Below are 21,280 nucleotides of genomic sequence, written 5' to 3'. Positions count from 1 at the left end.
GCTCAGCTTCACAGCAGCATCAGACTTTTAGCTTCACAGCAGCATCAGACTGTTAGCTTCACAGCAGCATCAGACTGTTAGCTTCACATCAGCATCAGACTGTTAGCTTCACATCAGCATCAGACTGTTAGCTTCACAGCAGCATCAGACTTTTAGCTCAGCTTCACAGCAGCATCAGACTTTTAGCTTCACAGCAGCATCAGACTGTTAGCTTCACAGCAGCATGACTATTAGCTTCACAGCATCATCAGACTGTTAGCTCATCTTCCCACCAGCATCCGACTGTTAGCTCAGCTTCACATCATCAACAGACTGTTAGCTTCACAGCATCATCAGACTGTTAGCTCAACTTCACAGCATCATCAGACTGTTAGCTCAGCTTCACATCAGCATCAGACTGTTAGCTTCACATCAGCATCAGACTGTTAGCTTCACAGCAGCATCAGACTTTTAGCTTCACAGCAGCATCAGACTTTTAGCTCGGCTTCACAGCAGCATCAGACTATTAGCTCAGCTTCACAGCCGCATCAGACTGTTAGTTTCACAGCAGCATCAGATTGTTAGCTCAGCTTCACAGCAGCATCAGACTGTTAGCTCAGCTTCACAGCAGCATCAGACTGTTAGCTCAGCTTCACAGCAGCATCAGACTGTTAGCTCAGCTTCACAACAGCATCAGGTTGTTCGCTTCACAGCAGCATCAGACTGTTCGCTTCACAGCAGCATCAGACTGTTCGCTTCACAGCAGCATCAGACTGTTCGCTTCACAGCAGCATCAGACTGTTAGCTTCACAACAGCATCAGACTGTTCGCTTCACAGCAGCATCAGACAATAGCTCAGCTTCACAGCAGCATCAGACTGTTAGCTTCACACCAGCATCAGACTGTTAGCTTCACACCAGCATCAGACTGTTAGCTTCACAGCAGCATGACTATTAGCTTCACAGCATCATCAGACTGTTAGCTCATCTTTCCACCAGCATCAGACTGTTAGCTCTGCTTCACATCATCATCAGACAGTTAGCTCAACTTCACAGCATCATCAGACTGTTAGCTCAACTTCACAGCAGCATCAGACTGTTAGCTCAGCTTCACAGCAGCATCAGACTTTTAGCTTCACAGCAGCGTCAGACTGTTAGCTCAACTTCACAGCATCATCAGACTGTTAGCTTCACAGAAGCATCAGACTTTTAGCTCAGCTTCACAGCAGCATCAGACTTTTAGCTTCACAGCAGCATCAGACTGTTATCTTCACAGCAGCATCAGACTTTTAGCTTCACAGCATCATGAAACTGTTAGCTCATCTTCACACCGGCATCAGACTGTTAGTTAAGCTTCACAGCAGCAGCAGACTGTTAGCTTCACAGAAGCACCAGACTATTTGCTTCACATAAGCATCAGACTGTCAGCTTCACAGAAGCATCAGACTATTAGCTTCACAGCAGCATCAGACTGTTAGCTTCACACATCATCAGACTGTTAGCTCAGCTTCACAGCACCCTCAGACAGTTAGCTCAGCTTCACAGCAGCATCAGACTGTTAGCTCAGCTTCACAGCAGCATCAGACTGTTATCTTCACAGCATCATCAGACTGTTAGCTCAACTTCACAGCATCATCAGACTGTTAGCTCAGCTTCACAGCAGCATCAGACTGTTAGCTCAGCTTCACAGCAGCATCAGACTGTTAGCTTCACAGAAGCATCAGACTTTTAGCTCAGCTTCACAGCAGCATCAGACTTTTGGCTTCACAGCAGCATCAGACTGTTATCTTCACAGCAGCATCAGACTTTTAGCTTCACAGCATCATGAAACTGTTAGCTCATCTTCACACCGGCATCAGACTGTTAGCTCAGCTTCACAGCATCATCAGACAGTTAGCTCATCTTCACAGCATCATCAGACTGTTAGTTCAGTTTCACAGCAGCATCAGACTGTTAGCTTCACAGAAGCACCAGACTATTTGCTTCACATAAGCATCAGACTGTTAGCTTCACAGAAGCATCAGACTATTAGCTTCACAGCAGCATCAGACTGTTAGTGTCACAGCATCATCAGACTGTTAGCTCAACTTCACAGCAGCATCAGACAGTTAGCTCAGCTTCACAGCAGCATCAGACTGTTAGCTCAGCTTCACAGCGGCATCAGACTGTTAGCTCAGCTTCACAGCAGCATCAGACTGTTAGCTCAGCTTCACAGCAGCATCAGACTGTTAGCTCAGCTTCACAGCATCATCAGACTGTTAACTTCACAGAAGCATCAGACTGTTAACTTCACAGCAGCATCAGACTTTTAGCTCAGCTTCACAGCAGCATCAGACTTTTAGCTTCACAGCAGCATCAGACTTATCTTCACAGCAGCATCAGACTTTTAGCTTCACAGCATCATCAGACTGTTATCTTCACAGCATCATGAAACTGTTAGCTCATCTTCACACTGACATCAGACTGTTAGTTCAGCTTCACAGCAGCATCCGACTGTTAGCTTCACAGCATCATCAGAGTGTTAGCTTCACAGCAGCATCAGACTGTTAGCTCATCTTTCCACCAGCATCAGACTGTTAGCTCTGCTTCACATCATCATCAGACAGTTAGCTCAACTTCACAGCATCATCAGACTGTTAGCTCAACTTCACAGCAGCATCAGACTGTTAGCTCAGCTTCACAGCAGCATCAGACTTTTAGCTTCACAGCAGCGTCAGACTGTTAGCTCAACTTCACAGCATCATCAGACTGTTAGCTCAGCTTCACAGCAGCATGAGACTTTTAGCTTCACAGCAGCGTCAGACTGTTAGCTCAACTTCACAGCATCATCAGACTGTTAGCTTCACAGAAGCATCAGACTTTTAGCTCAGCTTCACAGCAGCATCAGACTTTTAGCTTCACAGCAGCATCAGACTGTTAGCTTCACAGCAGCATGACTGTTAGCTTGACAGCATCATCAGACTGTTAGCTCAACTTCACAGCATCATCAGACTGTTAGCTCAGCTTCACATCAGCATCAGACTGTTAGCTTCACATCAGCATCAGACTGTTAGCTTCACAGCAGCATCAGACTTTTAGCTTCACAGCAGCATCAGACTTTTAGCTCGGCTTCACAGCAGCATCAGACTATTAGCTCAGCTTCACAGCCGCATCAGACTGTTAGCTTCACAGCAGCATCAGATTGTTAGCTCAGCTTCACAGCAGCATCAGACTGTTAGCTCAGCTTCACAGCAGCATCAGACTGTTAGCTCAGCTTCACAGCAGCATCAGACTGTTAGCTCAGCTTCACAGCAGCATCAGACTGTTAGCTCAGCTTCACAACAGCATCAGGTTGTTCGCTTCACAGCAGCATCAGACTGTTCGCTTCACAGCAGCATCAGACTGTTCGCTTCACAGCAGCATCAGACTGTTAGCTTCACAACAGCATCAGACTGTTCGCTTCACAGCAGCATCAGACAATAGCTCAGCTTCACAGCAGCATCAGACTGTTAGCTTCACAACAGCATCAGACTTTTAGCTTCACAGCAGCATCAGACTGTTAGCTTCACACCAGCATCAGACTGTTAGCTTCACAGCAGCATGACTATTAGCTTCACAGCATCATCAGACTGTTAGCTCATCTTTCCACCAGCATCAGACTGTTAGCTCTGCTTCACATCATCATCAGACAGTTAGCTCAACTTCACAGCATCATCAGACTGTTAGCTCAACTTCACAGCAGCATCAGACTGTTAGCTCAGCTTCACAGCAGCATCAGACTTTTAGCTTCACAGCAGCGTCAGACTGTTAGCTCAACTTCACAGCATCATCAGACTGTTAGCTCAGCTTCACAGCAGCATGAGACTTTTAGCTTCACAGCAGCGTCAGACTGTTAGCTCAACTTCACAGCATCATCAGACTGTTAGCTTCACAGAAGCATCAGACTTTTAGCTCAGCTTCACAGCAGCATCAGACTTTTAGCTTCACAGCAGCATCAGACTGTTAGCTCAGCTTCACAGCACCCTCAGACAGTTAGCTCATCTTCACAGCATCATCAGACTGTTAGCTCAGCTTCACAGCAGCATCAGACTTTTAGCTTCACAGCATCATGAAACTGTTAGCTCATCTTCACACCGGCATCAGACTGTTAGTTAAGCTTCACAGCAGCAGCAGACTGTTAGCTTCACAGAAGCACCAGACTATTTGCTTCACATAAGCATCAGACTGTCAGCTTCACAGAAGCATCAGACTATTAGCTTCACAGCAGCATCAGACTGTTAGCTTCACACATCATCAGACTGTTAGCTCAGCTTCACAGCACCCTCAGACAGTTAGCTCATCTTCACAGCATCATCAGACTGTTAGCTCAGCTTCACAGCAGCATCAGACTTTTAGCTTCACAGCAGCATCAGACTGTTATCTTCACAGCAGCATCAGACTTTTAGCTTCACAGCATCATGAAACTGTTAGCTCATCTTCACACCGGCATCAGACTGTTAGTTAAGCTTCACAGCAGCAGCAGACTGTTAGCTTCACAGAAGCACCAGACTATTTGCTTCACATAAGCATCAGACTGTCAGCTTCACAGAAGCATCAGACTATTAGCTTCACAGCAGCATCAGACTGTTAGCTTCACACATCATCAGACTGTTAGCTCAGCTTCACAGCACCCTCAGACAGTTAGCTCATCTTCACAGCATCATCAGACTGTTAGCTCAGCTTCACAGCAGCATCAGACTGTTAGCTCAGCTTCACAGCAGCATCAGACTGTTAGCTCAGCTTCACAGCAGCATCAGACTGTTAGCTTCACAGCATCATCAGACTGTTAGCTCAACTTCACAGCATCATCAGACTGTTAGCTCAGCTTCACAGCAGCATCAGACTGTTAGCTCAGCTTCACAGCAGCATCAGACTGTTAGCTCAGCTTCACAGAAGCATCAGACTGTTAGCTCAGCTTCACAGAAGCATCAGACTTTTAGCTCAGCTTCACAGCAGCATCAGACTTTTAGCTTCACAGCAGCGTCAGACTGTTAACTCAACTTCACAGCATCATCAGACTGTTAGCTCAGCTTCACAGCAGCATCAGACTGTTAGCTTCACAGAAGCATCAGACTTTTAGCTCAGCTTCACAGCAGCATCAGACTTTTGGCTTCACAGCAGCATCAGACTGTTATCTTCACAGCAGCATCAGACTTTTAGCTTCACAGCATCATGAAACTGTTAGCTCATCTTCACACCGGCATCAGACTGTTAGCTCAGCTTCACAGCATCATCAGACAGTTAGCTCATCTTCACAGCATCATCAGACTGTTAGTTCAGTTTCACAGCAGCATCAGACTGTTAGCTTCACAGAAGCACCAGACTATTTGCTTCACATAAGCATCAGACTGTTAGCTTCACAGAAGCATCAGACTATTAGCTTCACAGCAGCATCAGACTGTTAGTGTCACAGCATCATCAGACTGTTAGCTCAACTTCACAGCAGCATCAGACAGTTAGCTCAGCTTCACAGCAGCATCAGACTGTTAGCTCAGCTTCACAGCGGCATCAGACTGTTAGCTCAGCTTCACAGCAGCATCAGACTGTTAGCTCAGCTTCACAGCAGCATCAGACTGTTAGCTCAGCTTCACAGCATCATCAGACTGTTAACTTCACAGAAGCATCAGACTGTTAACTTCACAGCAGCATCAGACTTTTAGCTCAGCTTCACAGCAGCATCAGACTTTTAGCTTCACAGCAGCATCAGACTTATCTTCACAGCAGCATCAGACTTTTAGCTTCACAGCATCATCAGACTGTTATCTTCACAGCATCATGAAACTGTTAGCTCATCTTCACACTGACATCAGACTGTTAGTTCAGCTTCACAGCAGCATCCGACTGTTAGCTTCACAGCATCATCAGAGTGTTAGCTCAGCTTCACAGCATCATCAGACAGTTAGCTCATCTCCACAGCATCATCAGACTGTTAGCTCAACTTCACAGCACTATCAGACTGTTAGCTCAGCTTCCCAGAAGCATCAGACTATTAGCTTCACAGCAGCATCAGACTGTTAGCTTCACAGCATCATCAGACTGTTAGCTCAGCTTCACAGCAGCATCAGACTTTTAGCTCAGCTTCACAGCAGCACCAGACTTTTTGCTTCACAGCAGCATCAGACTGTTAGCTTCACAGCAGCATCAGACTGTTAGCTTCACAGCAGCATCAGACTGTTAGCTTCACAGCAGCATCAGACTGTTAGCTTCACAGCATCATCAGACTGTTAGCTCAGCTTCACAGCAGCATCAGACTGTTAGCTCAGCTTCACAGCAGCATCAGACTGTTAGCTTCACAGCAGCATCAGACTATTAGCTTCAAAGCAGCATCAGACTGTTAGCTCAGCTTCACAGCAGTATCAGACTGTTAGCTCAGCTTCACAGCAGTATCAGACTGTTAGCTTCACAGAAGCATCAGACTATTAGCTTCACAGCAGCATCAGACTGTTAGCTCAGTGACGCACACAGTCCAGTACAACGAGAGACCTAGAGATAGTCCTATTGAGATAAAGAGATTGGTCGGCCAGAGGCTGGCTCTTATCCAGCCTTTATTAGCCTGTATTGAAAGCTGATTAAGGATCAGAGTGCTGGGAGGGAGGAGGCTGCATGGGGACAGGTCTGGCTGCCTGGTGGCCTGAGGACTCAGTGAAGGTCACTCCAGTAGAGGACAGAACAGTCACATCCCTGTAATCCAGGAACACAGGTGGACTTGACCTCTGCTCTTCACTTATCACACAACATGAGTCTCTAGTGTAAGGTAGTGCCAAGGTGTTGAGAGGCTTTTGAATCAGGTCTCCCCCCCAGGACCAGCTGCTCTAATGGTTACTCCACACCATAGCTCTGGATGTCAGGGGACTTGGGGGAACTGGTAAATACAGAGGCTGACTGAATATCTCTCTCACAGAGATCCTATTAAATGACTTCTAATATGTAATTCTATGGTGTCTTCCATCGTCCCCTTATTCCAGAGACAGGCTTTAGCAGAGATGTTAGAGGCCCTGGTCAGAAGAGAGTTAGACAAGGTAAGAGGGATGTCAACATGTCACCTCTTCCTCATGTTGTCACCCTGTATTGTCACTTCATGCCAGCCCTTCTGAAGGGTTTACATTGTTAGTACATAGGACATCAGTCTGCTATCTATCACTGCAACTTCTATTGTCCTACCGAGAATCTCTTCACCTTCTGTCTACCATCTGATCACTCCAACTTCTATTGTCCTACCGAGAGTTACTGAGTATCTCTTCATCTTCTGTCTACTATCACTCCAACTTCCATTGTCCTACCGAGAGTTACTGAGTATCTCTTCATCTTCTGTCTACCATCTATCACTCCAACTTCCATTGTCCTACCGAGAGTTACTGAGTATCTCTTCATCTTCTGTCTACCATCTATCACTCCAACTTCCATTGTCCTACCGAGAGTTACTGAGTATCTCTTCATCTTCTGTCTACCATCTATCACTCCAACTTCCATTGTCCTACCGAGAGTTACTGAGTATCTCTTCATCTTCTGTCTACTATCACTCCAACTTCTATTGTCCTACCGAGAGTTACTGAGTATCTCTTCATCTTCTGTCTACTATCACTCCAACTTCTATTGTCCTACCGAGAGTTACTGAGTATCTCTTCATCTTCTGTCTACTATCACTCCAACTTCCATTGTCCTACCGAGAGTTACTGAGTATCTCTTCATCTTCAGTCTACTATCACTCCAACTTCCATTGTCCTACCGAGAGTTACTGAGTATCTCTTCATCTTCTGTCTACTATCACTCCAACTTCCATTGTCCTACCGAGAGTTACTGAGTATCTCTTCATCTTCAGTCTACTATCACTCCAACTTCCATTGTCCTACCGAGAGTTACTGAGTATCTCTTCATCTTCTGTCTACCATCTATCACTCCAACTTCTATTGTCCTACCGAGAGTTACTGAGTATCTCTTCATCTTCTGTCTACTATCACTCTAACTTCCATTGTCCTACCGAGAGTTACTGAGTATCTCTTCATCTTCTGTCTACCATCTATCACTCCAACTTCTATTGTCCTACCGAGAGTTACTGAGTATCTCTTCATCTTCTGTCTACTATCACTCTAACTTCCATTGTCCTACCGAGAGTTACTGAGTATCTCTTCATCTTCTGTCTACCATCTATCACTCCAACTTCTATTGTCCTACCGAGAGTTACTGAGTATCTCTTCATCTTCTGTCTACTATCACTCTAACTTCCATTGTCCTACCGAGAGTTACTGAGTATCTCTTCATCTTCTGTCTACCATCTATCACTCCAACTTCTATTGTCCTACCGAGAATCTCCTCACCTTCTGTCTACTATCTATCACTCCAACTTCCATTGTCCTACCGAGAGTTACTGAGTATCTCTTCATCTTCTGTCTACTATCTATCACTCCAAAACAGACGTTTTCATCTCAACTGTATCTCACTCTTCCCTAGAAGAGGATGCTAGTATTCATGCCTCGTATTTTGTTTGTGTGGTACAGTAACTTCGGTTGTGTCTACGGCTCTGCTCATATTTCCTCATACATTACTCTACATGAGGCAGTGGGTGGATATGTTGTATCTCTGTGGTAACTGGTCATTTTACCTGACGTATCTCTGCCAATTAGAAACAACAACCTTTAATGGGGAGGTCAGGACTGAGGTGTCGGTGCAGGGGAAAGGTAAGGCCAACGTTATCCATATATTTAGTGCTTGATTTGGTTAGCTTCTGTCAACGTTCTCCTAACGTTTTGTATACACGTTGCCTTTGGTGGATGTTATCGTTTTTTTGTTCTGTGAATGTTCTCGTAACGTTTTGTATACACGTTGCGTTTGGTGGATGTTATCGTTTTTTTGTTCTGTGAATGTTCTCGTAACGTTCTGTATACACGTTGCGTTTGGTGGATGTTATAGTTTTCGTTCTGTGAATGTTCTCGTAACGTTTTGTTTACATGTTGCGTTTGGTGGATGTTGTCATTATGTTTTGTATGTCCTCGTTACGTTCGTTATGGGTTCTCTTTGCATTTTATTGCGGTGTCTTTGTCTTGGTGTTGTCTGTGAGGCTTTGTGTTAGAGCTGTACTGCTGTCTGTAGGCTACACAGCAGTGATGTGTGTCTAACTGTTATACATGGATGTTTCCGTGCTACTCTACATGAAGTTACGTGTCTCACAATTATCCTTGTAGCTTGTAAAACTAGTTTTGATGGTGTTTGCACTATTTCTTGGTCATTGTTGCTCTTTGAGGCCTGCAAACATTTTTACATTTACATTTACGTCATTTAGCAGACGCTCTTATCCAGTGCAACTTACAAATGGGTGCATTCACCTTATGATATCCAGTGGAACAACCACTTTACAATAGTACATCCATATCTTTTCTTTTTTGGGGGGGGGGGGGTAGAAGGATTACTATATCCTATCCCAGGTATTCCTTAAAGAGGTGGGGTTTCAGGTGTCTCTGGAAGGTGGTGATTGACTCCGCTGTCCTGGCGTCGTGAGGGAGCTTGTTCCACCATTGGGGTGCCAGAGCAGCGAACAGTTTTGACTGGGCTGAGCGGGAACTGTGCTTCCGCAGAGGTAGGGAGGCGAGCAGGCCAGAGGTGGATGAACGCAGTGCCCTTGTTTAGGTGTAGGGCCTGATCAGAGCCTGAAGGTACGGAGGTGCCGTTCCCCTCACAGCTCCGTAGGCAAGCACCATGGTCTTGTAGCGGATGCGACCTTCAACTGGAAGCCAGTGGAGAGAGCGGAGGAGCGGGGTGACGTGAGAGAACTTGGGAAGGTTGAACACCAGACGGGCTGCGGCGTTCTGGATGAGTTGTAGGGGTTTAATGGCACAGGCAGGGAGCCCCGCCAACAGGGAGTTGCAGTAATCCAGACGGGAGATGACAAGTGTCTGGATTAGGACCTGCGCCGCTTCCTGTGTAAGGCAGGGTCGTACTCTGCGAATGTTGTATAGCATGAACCTACAGGATTGGGTCACCACCTTGATGTTAGCGGAGAACGACAGGGTGTTGTCCAGGGTCAAGCCGAGGCTCTTAGCACTCTGGGAGGAGGACACAATGGAGTTGTCCACCGTGATGGCGAGATCATGGAAAGGGCAGTCCTTCCCCGGGAGGAAGAGCAGCTCCGTCTTGCCGAGGTTCAGCTTGAGGTGGTGATCCGTCATCCACACTGATATGTCTGCCAGACATGCAGAGATGCGATTCGCCACCTGGTTATCAGAAGGGGGAAAGGAGAAGATTAATTGTGTGTCGTCTGCGTAGCAATGATAGGAGAGACCATGTGAGGATATGACAGAGCCAAGTGACTTGGTGTATAGCGAGAATAGGAGAGGGCCTAGAACTGAGCCCTGGGGACACCAGTGGTGAGAGCACGTGGTGCGGAGACGGATTCTCGCCACACCACCTGGTAGGAGCGACCTGTCAGGTAGGACGCAATCCAAGAGTGAGCCCCGCCGGAGATGCCAAACTCGGAGAGGGTGGAGAGGAGGATCTGATGGTTCACAGTATCAAAGGCAGCAGATAGGTCTAGAAGGATGAGAGCAGAGGAGAGAGAGTTAGCTTTAGCAGTGCGGAGAGCCTCCGTGACACAGAGAAGAGCAGTCTCAGTTGAATGACCAGCCTTGAAACCTGACTGATTTGGATCAAGAAGGTCATTCTGAGAGAGATAGCAGGAGAGCTGGCCAAGGACGGCACGCTCAAGAGTTTTGGAGAGAAAATAAAGAAGGGATACTGGTCTGTAGTTGTTGACATCGGAGGGATTGAGTGTAGGTTTTTTGAGAAGGGGTGCAACTCTTGCTCTCTTGAAGACAGAAGGGATGTAGCCAGCGGTCAAGGATGAGTTGATGAGCGAGGTGAGGAAGGGAGAAGGTCTCCGGAAATGGTCTGGAGAAGAGAGGAGGGGATAGGGTCAAGCGGGCAGGTTGTTGGGCGGCTGGCCGTCACAAGACGCAAGATTTCATCTGGAGTGAGAGGGGAGAAAGAGGTCAAAGCATAAGGTAGGGCAATGTGAGCAGGACCAGCGGTGTCGTTTGACTTAACAAACGAGGATCGGATGTCGTCGACCTTCTTTTCAAAATGGTTGACGAAGTCATCCACAGAGAGGGAGGAGGGGGGGAGGAGGATTCAGGAGGGAGGAGAAGGTGGCAAAGAGCTTCCTAGGGTTAGAGGCAGATGCTTGGAAGTTAGAGTGGTAGAAAGTGGCTTTAGCAGCAGAAACGGAGGAGGAAAATGTAGAGAGGAGGGAGTGAAAAGATGCCAGGTCCGCAGGGAGGCTAGTTTTCCTCCATTTCCACTCGGCTGCCCGGAGCCCTGTTCTGTGAGCTCGCAATGAGTCGTCAAGCCACGGAGCAGGAGGGGAGGACCGAGCCGGCCTGGAGGATAGGGGACATAGAGAATCAAAGGATGCAGAAAGGGAGGAGAGGAGGGTTGAGGAGGCAGAATCAGGAGATTGGTTGGAGAAGGATTGAGCAGAGGGAAGAGATGATAGGATGGAAGAGGAGAGAGTAGCAGGAGAGAGAGAGAGCGAAGGTTGCGATGGCGCAATACCATCTGAGTAGGGGCAGAGTGAGTAGTGTTGGAGGAGAGCGAGAGGGAAAAGGATACAAGGTAGTGATCGGAGACTTGGAGGGGAGTTGCAGTGAGATTAGTAGAAGAACAGCATCTAGTGAAGATGAGGTCAAGCGTATGAGTAGGGGGGGACGGTGAGAGGGTGAGGTCAAAAGAGGAGAGGAGTGGAAAGAAGGAGGCAGAGAGAAATGAGTCAAAGGTAGACGTAGGGAGGTTAAAGTCACCCAGAACTGTGAGGGGTGAGCCATCCTCAGGAAAGGAACTTATCAAGGCGTCAAGCTCATTGATGAACTCTCCAAGGGAACCTGGAGGGCGATAAATGATAAGGATGTTAAGCTTGAATGGGCTAGTGATTGTGACAGCATGGAATTCAAAGGAGGAGATAGACAGATGGGTCAGGGGAGAAAGAGAGAATGTCCACTTGGGAGAGATGAGGATTCCAGTGCCACCACCCCGCTGACCAGATGCTCTCGGGGTATGCGAGAACACGTGGTCAGACGAGGAGAGAGCAGTAGGAGTAGCAGTGTTTTCTGTGGTAATCCATGTTTCTGTCAGCACCAAGAAGTCGAGGGACTGGAGGGTAGCATAGGCTGAGATGAACTCTGCCTTGTTGGCCGCAGACCGGCAGTTCCAGAGGCTGCCGGAGACCTGGAACTCCACGTGGGTCGTGCGCGCTGGGACCACCAGGTTAGAGTGGCAGCGGCCACGCGGTGTGAAGCGTTTGTATGGCCTGTGCAGAGAGGAGAGAACAGGGATAGACCGACACATAGTTGATAGGCTACAGGAGAGGCTACGCTAATGCAAAGGAGATTGGCATGAAAAATTAACTAAACAACTGGGGAAGCGAGAGAGCAGGGCCTCCTTCACTAACAATTCACTGAAACACTAAAACGCTAAAATATAACTTTTCTAGCTACCACTAGAAATTAAAAATGATGTAAACTAAAGTGGTTCAATGTTTCCAGGAATAGGCTCATGACCTGTTGTTGATGAGAAACAGTCACAGACATTTTAAACAGCTCAAAATCTGCTGTACGTGGTATTCCTCAATGTTTCACACTGCACTGAGGAATAGAGTTAACCCAGCAGCCAGAGGGAAGGTAGACGGTAGGACACACTGCACTGAGGAATAGAGTTAACCCAGCAGCCAGAGGGAAGGTAGACGGTAGGACACACTGCACTGAGGAATAGAGTTAACCCAGCAGCCAGAGGGAAGGTAGACGGTAGGACACACTGCACTGAGGAATAGAGTTAACCCAGCAGCCAGAGGGAAGGTAGACGGTAGGACACACTGCACTGAGGAATAGAGTTAACCCAGCAGCCAGAGGGAAGGTAGACGGTAGGACACACTGCAGGTCTATAGGTGAGATCCAGACCTGTAGGTGAGATCCAGACCTGTAGGTGAGATCCAGGCCTATAGGTGAGATCCAGGCCCGTAGGTGAGATCCAGGCCTATAGGTGAGTTCCAGGCCTATAGGTGAGATCCAGGCCTATAGGTGAGTTCCAGGCCTATAGGTGAGATCCAGGCCTATAGGTGAGATCCAGGCCTATAGGTGAGATCCAGGCCTATAGGTAAGATCCAGGCTTTTAGGTGAGACCCAGGCCTATAGGTGAGATCCAGGCCTATAGGTGAGTTCCAGGCCTATAGGTGAGATCCAGGCCTATAGGTGAGTTCCAGGCCTATAGGTGAGATCCAGGCCTATAGGTGAGATCCAGGCCTATAGGTGAGATCCAGGCTTTTAGGTGAGACCCAGGCCTATAGGTGAGATCCAGGTCTGAAGGTGAGATCCAGGTCTATAGGTGAGATCCAGGTCTGAAGGTGAGATCCAGGTCTATAGGTGAGATCCAGGTCTATAGGTGAGATCCAGGCCTGTAGGTGAGATCCAGGCGTATAGGTGAGATCCAGGTCTATAGGTGAGATCCAGGTCTATAGGTGAAATCCAGGCCTAGAGATGAGATCCAGGCCTATAGGTGAGATCCAGGTCTGGAGGTGAGATCCAGGTCTATAGGTGAGATCCAGGTCTATAGGTGAGATTCAGGTCTATAGGTGAGATCCAGGTCTATAGGTGAGATCCAGGCCTATAGGTGAGATCCAGGCCTATAGGTGAGATCCAGAACTATAGGTGAGATCCAGGTCTATAGGTGAGATCCAGGCCTAGAGGTGAGATCCAGGTCTATAGGTGAGATCCAGGTCTATAGGTGAGATCCAGGTCTATAGGTGAGATCCAGGTCTATAGGTGAGATCCAGGTCTATAGGTGAGATCCAGAACTATAGTTGAGATCCAGGTCTATAGGGGAGATCCAGGTCTATAGGTGAGATCCAGGTCTATAGGTGAGATCCAGAACTATAGGTGAGATCCAGAACTATAGGTGAGATCCAGAACTATAGTTGAGATCCAGACCTACTATTTATGTTGTGTGACGGTGTTGTAAGTTTCTATGGAAACAGACCTATAGGTGACATCCAGTAACAAAACAATGGCTGTCAGTCCTGTCCTCCTTCTTCACTGTATGGGGTGTGTTGGTGTGACTCCTAGTGGGGTGTGACTCCTAGTGTGGTGTGTTGGTGTGACTCCTAGTGGGGTGTGTTGGTGTGACTCCTAGTGTGGTGTGCTGCTGTGACTCCTAGTGGGGTGTGACTCCTAGTGTGGTGTGTTGGTGTGACTCCTAGTGGGGTGTGATTCCTAGTGGGGTGTGCTGGTGTGACTCCTAGTGTGGTCTCTTGGTGTGACTCCTAGTGGGGTGTGACTCCTAGTGGGGTGTGTTGGTGTGACTCCTAGTGGGGTGTGACTCCAAGTGGGGTGTGTTGATGTGACTTCTAGTGGGGTGAGACTCCTAGTGGGGTGTGTTGGTGTGACTCCTAGTGGGGTGTGTTGATGTGACTTCTAGTGGGGTGTGACTCCTAGTGGGGTGTGCTGGTGTGACTCCTAGTGGGGTGTGTTGATGTGACTTCTAGTGGGGTGTGAGTCCTAGTGGGGTGTGTTGGTGTGACTCCTAGTGGGGTGTGACTCCAAGTGGGGTGTGTTGGTGTGACTCCTAGTGGAGTGTGACTCCTAGTTGGGTGTGTTGGTGTGACTCCTAGTGGGGTGTGTTGATGTGACTCCTAGTGTGGTGTGACTCCTAGTGTGGTGTGACTCCTAGTGCGGTGTGTTGGTGTGACTCCTAGTGGGATGTGTTGATGTGACTCCTAGTGTGGTGTGCTGCTGTACTCCTAGTGGGGTGTGACTCCTAGTGGGCTGTGACTCCTAGTGGGGTGTGTTGATGTGACTCCAAGTGGGATGTATTGATGTGACTCCTAGTGGGGTGGGTTGATGTGACTCCTAGTGGGATGTGTTGATGTGACTCCTAGTGTGGTGTGCTGCTGTACTCCTAGTGGGGTGTGACTCCTAGTGTGGTGTGACTCCTAGTGTGGTGTGCTGATGTGACTCCTAGTGGGGTGTGACTCCTAGTGGGGTGTGTTGATGTGACTCCTAGTGTGGTGTGACTCCTAGTGTTGTGTGTTGATGTGACTCCTAGTGGGGTGTGTTGATGTGACTCCTAGTGGGGTGTGATTCCTAGTGTTGTGTGTTGATGTGACTCCTAGTGTGGTGTGACTCCTAGTGTTGTGTGTTGATGTGACTCCTAGTGCGGTGTGTTGATGTGACTCCTAGTGTGGTGTGACTCCTAGTGGGGTGTGTTGATGTGACTCTGTGTGCGGTGTGTTGGTGTGACTCCTAGTGTGGTGTGTTGATGTGAGTCCTCGTGTGGTGTGTTGATGTGACTCCTAGTGTGGTGTGTTGATGTGACTCCTAGTGTGGTGTGACTCCTAGTGGGGTGTGTTGATGTGACTACTAATCGGGTGTGTTGGTGTGAATTCTACTGGGGTGTGTTGGTGTGACTCCTAGTGGGGTGTGTTGATGTGACTCATAGTGGGGTGTGTTGATGTGACTCCTAGTGTGGTGTGTTGATGTGACTCCTAGTGTGGTGTGACTCCTAGTGGGGTGTGTTGATGTGACTCCTAATCGGGTGTGTTGGTGTGAATTCTACTGGGGTGTGTTGGTGTGACTCCTAGTGGGGTGTGTTGATGTGACTCCTAGTGGGGTGTGTTGATGTGACTCCTACTGGGGTGTGTTGGTATGACTCCTAGTGGGGTGTGTTGATGTGACTCCTACTGGGGTGTGTTGGTATGACTCCTAGTGGGGTGTGTTGATGTGACTCCTAGTGGGGTGTGTTGATATGACTCCTAGTGGGGTGTGACTCCTAGTGGGGTGTGACTCCTAGTGTGGTGTGACTCCTAGTGGGGTGTGTTGATGTGACTCTGTGTGCGGTGTGTTGGTGTGACTCCTAGTGGGGTGTGTTGATGTGAGTCCTCGTGTGGTGTGTTGATGTGACTCCTAGTGTGGTGTGACTCCTAGTGGGGTGTGTTGATGTGACTCCTAATGGGGTGTGTTGGTGTGACTCCTAGTGGGGTGTGTTGGTGTGACTCCTAGTGTGGTGTGTTGATGTAACTCCTAGTGGGGTGTGTTGATGTGACTCCTACTGGGGTGTGTTGATGTGACTCCTACTGGGGTGTGTTGGTGTGACTCCTAGTGGGGTGTGACTCCTAGTGGGGTGTGACTCCTAGTGGGGTGTGTTGATGTGACTCCTAGTGGGGTGTGTTGGTGTGACTCCTAGTGGGGTGTGTTGATGTGACTCCTAGTGGGGTGTGACTCCTAGTGGGGTGTGTTGATGTGACTCCAACTGGGGTGTGTTGATGTGACTCCTAGTGGGGTGTGTTGATGTGACTCCTACTGGGGTGTGTATGTGTGACTCCTAGTGGAGTGTGTTGGTGTGATTCCTAGTGGGGTGTGTTGATGTGACTCCTAGTGGGGTGTGTTTGTGTGACTCCTAGTGGGGTGTGTTGATGTGACTCCTAGTGTGGTGTGTTGATGTGACTCCTAGTGGGGTGTGTTGATGTGACTCCTATTGTGGTGTGTTTGTGTGACTCCTAGAGGGGTGTGTTGATGTGACTCCTAGTGGGGTGTGTTGATGTGACTCCTAGTGTGGTGTGTTGATGTGACTCCTAGTGGGGTGTGTTGATGTGACTCCTAGTGGGGTGTGTTGATGTGACTCCTAGTGGGGTGTGTTGATGTGACTCCTAGTGGGGTGTGTTGATGTAACTCCTAGTGGGGTGTGTTGATGTGACTCCTAGTGGGGTGTGTTGATGTGACTCCTAGTGGGGTGTGTTGATGCGACTCCTAGTGGGGTGTGACTCCTAGTGGGGTGTGACTCCTAGTGGGGTGTGCTGATGTGACTCCTAGTGTGGTGTGACTCCTAGTGGGGTGTGTTGATGTGACTCCTAGTGGGGTGTGTTGATGTAACTCCTAGTGGGGTGTGTTGATGTGACTCCTAGTGGGGTGTGTTGATGTGACTCCTAGTGGGGTGTGTTGATGTAACTCCTAGTGGGTTTTGTTGATGTGACTCTTACTGGGGTGTGTTGGTGTGACTCCTAGTGGGGTGTGTTGATGTGACTCATAGTGGGGTGTGTTGTTGTGACTCCTAGTGGGGTGTGTTGATGTGACTCCTAGTGGTGTGTGTTGATGTGACTCCTAGTGGGGTGTGTTGGTGTGACTCCTAGTGGGGTGTGTTGATGTGACTCCTAGTGGGGTGTGACTCCTAGTGGGTTGTGTTGATGTGACTCCTAGTGGGGTGTGTTGATGTGACTCCTAGTGGGGTGTGTTGGTGTGACTCCTAGTGGGGTGTGTTGATGTGACTCCTAGTGGGGTGTGACTCCTAGTGGGGTGTGTTGATGTGACTCCTAGTGTGGTGTGACTCCTAGTGGGGTGTGTTGATGTAACTCCTAGTGGGGTGTGTTGATGTGACTCCTAGTGGGGTGTGTTGATGTGACTCCTAGTGGGGTGTGTTGATGTAACTCCTAGTGGGTTTTGTTGATGTGACTCTTACTGGGGTGTGTTGGTGTGACTCCTAGTGGGGTGTGTTGATGTGACTCATAGTGGGGTGTGTTGGTGTGACTCCTAGTGGGGTGTGTTGATGTGACTCCTAGTGGGGTGTGTTGATGTGACTCCTAGTGGGGTGTGTTGGTGTGACTCCTAGTGGGGTGTGTTGATGTGACTCCTAGTGGGGTGTGTTGATGTGACTCCTAGTGGGGTGTGTTGATGTGACTCCTACTGGGGTGTGTTGATGTGACTCCTACTGGGGTGTGACTCCTAGTGGGGTGTGTTTATGTGACTCCTAGTGGGGTGTGTTGATGTGACTCCTACTGGGGTGTGTTGATGTGACTCCTACTGGGGTGTGTTTATGTGACTCCTAGTGGGGTGTGTTGGTGTGACTCCTAGTGTGGTGTGTTGATGTGACTCCTAGTGGGGTGTGTTGATGTGACTCTTATCGTGGTGTGTTCAATTCACTCCTAGTGAATTAGTGGGGTGTGTTGGTGTGACTCCTAGTGTGATGTGACTTTTAGTGGGTTGTGACTCCTAGTGGGGTGTGTTGATGTGACTCCTAGTGTGATGTGACTCCCAGTGTGGTGTGTTTTTTAGTGCGGTGTGTTGATGTGACTCCTAGTGGGGTGTGACTCCTATTGGGGTGTGACTCCTATTGGGGTGTGACTCCTAGTGGGGTGTGTTGATGTGACTCCTAGTGGAAATTGTCATCGGCGGCTCTCCTCAGGAGCCCCCGATGACTGAATCTTGTGAAAAAGGTGTTTATTTCCCCTGGTAGGGTGGTGTTGGAGACACAATGTGGCTGGCTTTCTTTTTGTAATCTGTGATTGTTGGAGCTCCTGCCACATACGCCTTGTGTCCAGCCCTCTGAATTGCTCCTCCACTTGAACCCTATGCTTGTGTGTCGATCTGCGGCTGTTGTATCTGTACTGTTTCACCTATTTTCCCCGGTCACCTTGCCCTGTTTATAAGCAGCAGCTCTCTCTTTCAGTTTTCCTACAAGGCTGCTATCAATTCACTTTTTTGGGATTTGAGAACGTTTTGAAATACACTATCGGTAACATGTCATCTATGCATTTTTTGATGAATCCGGTGACTGAGTCGGTGTATATATTGACGTTATCTCCGGTGACTGAGTCGGTGTATATATTGACGTTATCTCCGGTGACTGAGTCGGTGTATATATTGACGTTATCTCCGGTGACTGAGTCGGTGTATATATTGACGTTATCTCCAGAGACGACCCAGAACATATTCCAGCCCACGTGATCAAAGCAGTCTTGGAGGGTAAATTCTGATTGGTCGGACCAACGCTGTACAGACCTGACCGACAGGAACTTCCCTCTTGAGTTTTTGTTTGTAGGCGGGGAGAAGCAGGATGGAGTCATGGTCGGATTTGCCGAAAGGAGGACGGGAAAGGGCCTTATACCCGTGTCGAAAAGGCGTGTAGCAGTGGTCCAGAGTAGAATTTCCGCGAGTTAGACAGTCGAGGTGTTGGTAATAATTTGGGATACGGTTCTCAAATTACTTTTGAGAACTGCAACAATGAACACTGCCTCCGTGTATGCAGTCTCCAGTTTGTTCAGGGTCCAATGAAGATCTTGGAGCTCCTTCTTGGTGTCAGATTGGGGCTGGATATACACAGCCATGGCGATTATCCATGAGAACACTTTCTGAAGGTGAAAAAGGGCGTCATTTGATGACCAAGTATTCCTGGTAAGATGGGGCCGACAGAGGGCGTCTCGCCTCGCGCTCTGATAAAACATTGCACATTTCTTTTGTGTGTTTTCCAAACATTTTCTTAATCAGTTTGTTTTGTGCATTATAACATACACCTGAGTAGAACTATTAGAATACGAATCGTTGGGTACTCACCGTCCACCCGAACTCCCGAGTTCTCTGAGACGGCGAAACAATGGACTACCTTCTTCAGCGAGGTGCCGAGCTGCTTGGGAGTCCTACAGGAGAGTAGGAAGCGAAGACACTGACGGAGAGGCAGACGTGGCAGGGTTTTACTGAGATTAAGACGCCGGCCGACCCATCCTCCATTAACGAGCATTCTACTCGCCAGTGTTCAATCATTAATGAACAAACTTGGCGAACTCAGGGCGAGGATCTCCTTCCAGAGGGACATCAGATCCTGCAACATACTCTGTTTTTCTGAGACTTTCCTCTGACATCCTGATGGATTACATACAACTGGCAGGTTTTACCGTTTTCTGAGTGGATAGGAAGCTGGCTCTCTCTGGCAAGAACAAAGGTGGTGGGCTCTGCTTTATGATCAACAACACATGGTGCGACGGAGGAAACATACAGGAACTTGCGAGCTTCTAATCCCCCGACTTGGAATACTTTCTCATCAAATGTTGCCCTGGGTGTTGACAGGGTGGTATGCTGCTGGCTATTATTATTGTTATTATTATGATTATTATTATATTGTAGGCCTATGTCATATGCCAAAAACTATGTAACTAAAGATTAACGAACCATGAATCAAAAAGACGATTACCCCTTCCTCTGGGTTAAGGCCGTGCAGGGCCCCATCTGCATGTTAATCTCAGTGTTGATTGGGTCTGGGTTAAGGCCGTGCAGGGCACCATCTGCATGTTAATATCAGTGTTGATTGGGTCTGGGTTAAGGCCGTGCAGGGCCCCATCTGCATGTTAATCTCAGTGTTGATTGGGTCTGGGTTAAGGCCGTGCAGGGCCCCATCTGCATGTTAATATCAGTGTTGATTGGGTCTGGGTTAAGGCCGTGCAGGGCCCCATCTGCATGTTAATATCAGTGTTGATTGGGTCTGGGTTAAGGCCGTGCAGGGCCCCATCTGCATGTTAATATCAGTGTTGATTGGGCCTGGGTTAAGGCCGTGCAGGGCCCCATCTGCATGTTAATATCAGTGTTGATTGGGTCTGGGTTAAGGCCGTGCAGGGCCCCATCTGCATGTTAATATCAGTGTTGATTGGGCCTGGGTTAAGGCCGTGCAGGGCCCCATCTGCATGTTAATATCAGTGTTGATTGGGTCGGTGTTAAGGCCGTGCAGGGCCCCATCTGCATGTTAATCTCAGTGTTGATTGGGTCTGGGTTAAGGCCGTGCAGGGCCCCATCTGCATGTTAATATCAGTGTTGATTGGGTCTGGGTTAAGGCCGCTCCAGTGTGTGGTCGTCATAACCCTGAGAGACTGTAATGGCCTGGACCACTGAAGGACCTCATTAGATCACACACACACGCACGCACGCACGCAGAGAGAGAGAGGCCCAATGATTACAGGGTACAAACCCAAATCAACCCCACCACTACCCCTGCTCCAACAAGCACAACTCAATCCAGAGATGGTGGACCGACCACAACAACAGAGAAAAATGCACACATGAACAACACACGTGTCTGTATCAATGTACCGACTTTCCAGTTATTACAGACTAACAACACATCACACCACACTATGAGTCACATCAACACACCCCACTAGGAGTCACACCCCACTAGGAGTCACACCAACAAACCCCTCTAGGAGTCACACCCCACTAGGAGTCACATCAACACACCCCACTATGAGTCACATCAACACACCCCACTAGGAGTCACACCCCACTAGGATTCACACCAACAAACCCCACTAGGAGTCACACCCCACTAGGAGTCACATCAACACACCCCACTAGGAGTCACACCAACACACCCCACTAGGAGTCACACCAACACACCCCACTAGGAGTCACATCAACACACCCCACTAGGAGTCACACCAACACACCCCACTAGGAGTCACACCAACACACCCCACTAGGAGTCACATCAACACA

At 48.4% G+C, this 21,280-nt stretch overlaps 1 protein-coding gene across 3 annotated transcripts in view; it reads left to right on the top strand.

Annotated features, from left to right (window-relative positions):
- LOC106594011 (sodium/potassium/calcium exchanger 1) overlaps positions 1-21,280 on the top strand; it is a 50,196-nt gene that overhangs the window by 19,651 nt on the left and 9,265 nt on the right. For 2 of the 3 annotated variants that reach the window (XM_082969805.1, XM_082969803.1), the window contains 2 exons: positions 6,962-7,015; positions 8,618-8,671. The exons of the other annotated variant lie outside the window; for it this stretch is intronic. In XM_082969805.1, coding sequence (XP_082825931.1) covers positions 6,962-7,015; positions 8,618-8,671 — 108 coding nt within the window. The remainder of the gene's footprint in view (positions 1-6,961; positions 7,016-8,617; positions 8,672-21,280) is intronic. 3 annotated transcript variants of the gene reach the window in all.

This window comes from Salmo salar, chromosome 26, assembly GCF_965601325.2.
Source record: "Salmo salar chromosome 26, fSalSal1, whole genome shotgun sequence".
Classification (NCBI taxonomy): domain Eukaryota; kingdom Metazoa; phylum Chordata; class Actinopteri; order Salmoniformes; family Salmonidae; genus Salmo; species Salmo salar.
This window is presented reverse-complemented; position numbering and strand designations above follow the sequence as displayed.